Source organism: Solanum pennellii, chromosome 10 (genome assembly GCF_001406875.1).
Source record: "Solanum pennellii chromosome 10, SPENNV200".
Taxonomy (NCBI): Eukaryota; Viridiplantae; Streptophyta; class Magnoliopsida; order Solanales; family Solanaceae; genus Solanum; species Solanum pennellii.
In genome coordinates this window covers 40,976,691-40,982,791 of record NC_028646.1, presented here as the reverse complement: position 1 = coordinate 40,982,791, position 6,101 = coordinate 40,976,691, and the positions used below count along the sequence as shown (strand labels likewise).

At 32.5% G+C, this 6,101-nt stretch overlaps 1 protein-coding gene across 1 annotated transcript; it reads right to left on the bottom strand.

The window, feature by feature from the left end:
- Positions 1-386: 386 nt before the first annotated feature.
- On the bottom strand, positions 387-2,764 carry LOC107001256. The gene is made up of 2 exons (XM_015199378.2): positions 788-2,764; positions 387-690 (listed from the first exon to the last, which is right to left on the bottom strand). Exons 1-2 carry the CDS (start codon positions 2,358-2,360, stop codon positions 536-538), a joined length of 1,728 nt encoding a protein of 575 aa, XP_015054864.1. The 5' UTR covers positions 2,361-2,764; the 3' UTR covers positions 387-535.
- Between the last annotated feature and the right edge of the window lie 3,337 nt (positions 2,765-6,101).

Below are 6,101 nucleotides of genomic sequence, written 5' to 3'. Positions count from 1 at the left end.
TCGTGGGTGCGAAACCGAGTATGGATACGGGTGCGGGGATACGGCTAAAATTTTCAATATTATAAAAATATAGTTATGAAGATATTCTAAATTTGAGAGATATATTGTGATAAACTTACATGTATTTTGTAGAATTCTATCTTTTGTTCTTCAAGATGAGATTACTCTTCCACTCTTCCTACAAAGACACAACAAAATAGAAACTAAACATTAAAAGAATTTACAAATCACAATAGAATAAATATAACTAAAAGAATCAATAAAAATTGGAAAGAAGAACTAACCTTAAAACATGGATAGTAATAACTCTTGAAAGTTGAAACAAAGTGAAAAGTTAAGAAAACACTACAATTATTAAAATTCAAGAGATACACAAAGATATTTATCCATAATTTAGATATTCATAATTACTAATCAATATTCAATACACCAAGCAAAAGTGTAAAACATACTATTGAACAAAAAACAAGAGATTGTCTCAACTTAATTCATAACTTAAAATTAACATAACAACAAAATATTGTCAATTATCAAGTTATTTAATTAAGTTAGCTATCTCTTCCACATCTTCTTCAACTTCTTCCAAATCTTCAAACTCTTCCTCAAATATCACACCTTCAATTTGAGGGTCATCTATTGAAAGCTCGGTTAGATCATTAGTTGTCTCATCAATATCAAACCGATCTCCACCTAAAATAAATTTAAAAGAATAAATATATTAGAAGATCTTGTATAAAAAGAAAAGAACACCATTTAAACTAAATAATTGAAGAAAATATAGACATACCAACATCCCAATATTTGCTTGGCCCATTTATATATTTCTCTTTCTTGCGAGACAACAATCGGAGATTATAATGTACAAACACTAAATCTTCGGCTCTTGAAGTTGCTAACTTATTTCTCTTGATATTGTGAATCAAAGAATATGTACTCCAATTTCTTTCACAACAAGAGGAAGAAGCCGGTTGAGTAAGCAACTTGTAAGCTAATTGTTGCAAAAGTGGAGCCGAGACCCCGTGATTTGCCCACCAAGAAAGAGAATCTTCATACATCATAGCGTCAATCACATGAGGCTCACTAAAATAGCCATTTCCGCTACAAAAGGATCCATACTCCAATGAGGCTTGTTTCATTTCATTAGAATTTTTAAAGTACCTTTGAAAGCACTTGACTCTATTCAATGAAATTTCACTATCTTCATTGGGAGCTAGCTTTCGAATTCCATTCTCTCCTTCAAGCCATGATTCATGATAATATTTGGGAACCAAAGAATGTGCCATACAATGTAGAGGTGTGTTACTTTTGTTCCACCTAGCCACAAGAATATCATGAATAGTATCAAAAAAATTTGATTGACCGGAAATGAGATCTTTTCCCTCATGCTCAAAGATGACTTTCTTGACTTTCTCAATCATTGAGTCCCACATATCATAAATGAGATGTAATTTTGGACCATCAATATCGGCACTTCTTAGCATATCAACAATTGGTTCCGTAAATTTCAAGAAATAGTCAATACTATCCCATTTTTCATCATTCATTATGAACGATTTTATTTCACGTGTCTTGGCTTCAATTCCCTTATCCCCCTTATAATTCTTCCATTCATCATCCATGACCATTTTCTCCAAAGAAGATTTTACTTTGCGAATTCGGGTGGTCATAATGATGTGTGAGGCAAATCTTGTTTCACCAACCTTCAACAAACACAAATCCGAATGTTTTTGAAAAAGTGCATGTGCCATGTCATGGTTCACAACAAAATTCTTTAAATTGCTCACTTCACTAAGTAACTCTAAAATCCATTTACAATTAGTAAAGTGAGGTGATTTTTCCGAAGGTTGGCACATACTTTTCAAAGCTAGATTCAAACAATGAACAACGCAAGGAGTCCAAAATATATGAGGATATTTTTGCTCCACTATAGTACCGGCAAGTTTCATATTACTTGCATTATCCGTAATAACTTGAACAACATTGTTTGAACCTACATTTTCTATTGCTTCAATAAATAAGTTAGCAATATATTCACCATCTTTTACGATTCCACTAGAATTGATTGAATTCAAAAACATTGGGCCTCCACTAGATGATGCCATTATATTGATCAAAGGTCGTCTTTTAGTATCGGACCATCCATCCGAACAAATCGACAATCCTTTCTTTTTCCATGTACCTTTTATTGGTTGCAACTTTCTATCAATATGTGTTTTTTCTTGAGCTAAAAGAGTTGACCTCAATCTATTATATGATGGGGGAATATAACCGGGAATGGAATTTTCGGCTAGAAACTTAGAATATTTTTTAAAATAAGGAGAGTTGGCAAAGTTGAATGATAAACCTGATGCGTAGAACATCCTAGCGGCTAATTTGTCGGCCGTATTCCTCTCATAGATGCCGAATGATTTTCCGATAGCTCCACTACTCGAACTCTTTCGTTTTTTTTTTGTTGAATAAGATCAGTCCCCTCCGGAAGTGATATATAATCATCTTTTTTTCTTGCATCAACTTGAACATTGGTTCGTTTTCTTTCCGCTTGTTCATGCTCCATCTTCAAAATCGCATATATATCACCACTATTTTCTTTACATATTTGAACACCATGACCCGATAATCTCAAAAGATGTGCTTTCACCCTATTATATGATCCCGTAACTATTTTATTACAATAGTTACAAGACCATGTCCTATTCCCACCCCCATTTGGAGCCATTGAAATTACTTTAACATGATTCCATAGAGGTTTATCATCAAAATCTATTCCTACACTTTTTGTAGGTCTCATGAAATCTTTTTTCTTTTGACTACTTGAAGTCATCTTGCTAAAGAAAGGAAGATGAGTTTTTTTTTTTTTTGCTTACAAGTTGAAAAACAAAGAAGAAACAATGGTGTTTTTGGTTTTGGGAGGGAAAAGTAGATGAAGGTGACTTTTTTTTTACTAGATGATGATTTGATGTGATATTTTTCTTTAATCCTACTCTACTTGGAAGACTTTTGAGGTTTTTTTTTTTCATCATTNTAAATTTAGATTTATGTGATATTTATATTGATATTAATATGATTAAATTTGAATTTGAATCCTTGAAGATAAATTTCAAATATTCTATCATAATTCATCTTGTCTTTGACTCTTTGTGCATTCCCTTTGTTTTTTCTTCTCTCTTTAAAAGCTATACTTTTTTAATATTAATCATTAATAGAGAAATTCAATAATTTTGATTAATTATATAAAGTTTATTCAAAAATTTTAATTAAAATTAATTAATTTAAATTCATAAAGGTAAAATCTCTTTAAAAACAGTAAAAGGATGTATTTCATCCCATTATAAATTCATAGATATTTTTTTCATAAATTAAATGAATTATATTCTTGTTACATGATTTATATCCTCAACTTTCCTTAAAATAAAATAAAAGCTGTATTGATTTTATTAACTTTAGAATGGAGTAAATAAAATAAAAGCTGTATTGATTTGATATGTGGCTCTTCCACACTCCAAATAATAAGTCAATATTAAAAAAAAATTAATATTTAAACTTTTTTCAACTTCCAAGAAAAAAGCTTGTCCTAGAAAAAAGGCTTTTGAAACTTTCAATAAAATTACATCTCTCTTCTCAACTCTTCTTCTTCCTCTTCTCAACTCTTGTTCTTCTCTCTTCTCAACTGTCAACTCTTCTTCTCTTTAGCCGGCGATGTCGCCGGCAACTTGCCGGCGTTGTCGCCATAAAAATAATTTTCTCTTCTCTCTTCTCTGTACTTTTTTCAAGCTTTGTACTCTTTACGTCGTCGGAAATTGATTTTTTCTTCCCCAATCTTTTCTCGGCTGCGGTCAAAGCGTCCGGATTCGATTGACCGAATCCGACACGCACCCCGCACCCGCACCCGCACCAGAGTCGTGTCGAGACGGGTTCGCCTGCAAAAATGAAGAGTCCGCGCAACTTAGGCACACACCAGATCATGCCAAGTAGGGCATCCTCTACATTGAAGTTGAACTACAAAATCTTCTCCCAAATCCTAACATATGGATTTTGAGAAATGTAACTGCCAAATTCTATCTTATGGAAGATTGTTGTTAAATATTGCTGGTATTATTATTTGTAGGTATATAAGTATTGCACAGCTGCTGCAAATCAAAAATTTGTTCTTGGGAGATTTAGGTGCAAATATTTATTCTTTTTAACTTCTAATTCTTAGTTGATACCACGGCATATTGTAGACTATGCTTTAATCCTATCATTTGTTGGTGTTTGTATAATACAATGATATTGGATATATAAGTATAGACACACGAGCAGTATTTCTCTCCTCTGTTACTCTCTTTGTGTTGTAGTAGTTCTACAGTTTGATTGGTATTTGCAAAACCTGTATTAATCTTCTCTCATCAAATTTCATTTATGTAAGAATTTTTCAGCCTTATATCTATTTTTTGCTCTTCTTATGTCACACTGGTCTCTTTTGCTTGTACTTGTAAATTCGTTCTTTGCTCTCATGCTAGCAAGAAAATTACTTAATGCTAAATTAGTTTTAGATTTTCAAGTTAAATCGAAAGAGCTTCAAGAATCTCAGAGGCTTGCAGCTAAGACACAGACATCACATTCGCCTTTCATTTCCCATGTAGTTCTTCCTTCTAGGTAAGTGATGACCATGGGTTAAACTAAACTTGAATTTACGTTAGTTTTTCCTTAATATTGTTTACTTGTATGAATTCCATTTGGACTCTTTGATTTCAAAAAGTATGTTCAGCTGGCTCCTACTTTGAAATGGACTATTTTAATTCAAATCTTTTTGATGTTTTTGGATTATATAACTATATGATTACTAACATTGAACTATCGAATGTGTCTTGATGCAGATTTCTATGCAGGTGCATTGTAAGCAGGCACAAAAATCCTAAGGACAGTGGAACATTCAAGACGACTGAAATTTCATTTACTTGTGTTGGAAGTTCCCCATTAATTGTGCATTAGTTATAGGAAGCAAAGTTCCAGCTTTGTGCTACATTTTCTCATATAGTGAGTATAATAATAAAGATGCATATAACCTAGCAAGCAGTTGTGCATACAAGGTTGTTCGTCCCAGTCGATGCAAAACACATGTTCTAAGGAAAATGTTACTGATATAGCTACTCCAACTCCTGCTGTTTCTTCCCCTTGTTCAGCAGCAATCATTTTTACAGATTCATACATGAATTAAGTACTACTACTATTGGATTTTCGAATGATGGTCATCAATTGATAATATAATGGATGCTGCTTAATCTATTTGGTGTGTATAGAGGAACACAAAATTTGTTGCTTTATAAGTTTAAGTAGTATATACAATTACTTTTTTTGCTTCTTTTGGTTCATTGCATGAGTATTGTTTCTGGACATTTTTCCAATTAGATGTAATATATGCAAACGGTAAATAATTTGTTCGTATTGTCACTTCATTTATCACTACTAAAACTAGAAAAATCATACTGCTAGTACAAGAATATCGGTAGAGTAATTTGTGTCTTTTTTTCATACTTCGTATGTAAACATGAACTTATTATCTTTATTTACCAGGTGGTCTGTAGATAATGAATAGGATGTCGTTGGGCAGAACAATGATTTTGATTGAATGCAAATAACTGAACCTGTTATGAAATAGTATACCGAAGCTACAAATCGTACTTCCATTGAAACAAAACAGAATGTTGTTGTTTGGCATTACCGAGACACAAATCTTTGTTTTGTGTCTTGCTAAGAAAAAGAGATGTTAGACCATCTTGAGAGTGTTCTTGCATCTGAGCATGTTATTGTGAAGAGTTGGCAGATCATTGTTGAAGTTAAGCCCCAAGTTTTGCCAAATCTTAGTCTTTGCATTTGATGTTTACTCACTTGCTACTTCTACTTTGATAGAAAAATCAATCAACTAGGCCTCATTTCATGGAAATCTTACCTCGTTTAACTTGACGGGATAATATAAACAGGTACAAACTGCAAGACCTAATGAATATAGTTGGAGATATGTATGTTGTTGTTTTGTTCCTTGGCGGAACAAACATATTCTACTGTATTTTCAAGGAGGAGGCTGCTAGTATTGACAAAATCATTAAGCAATACAAAAATTG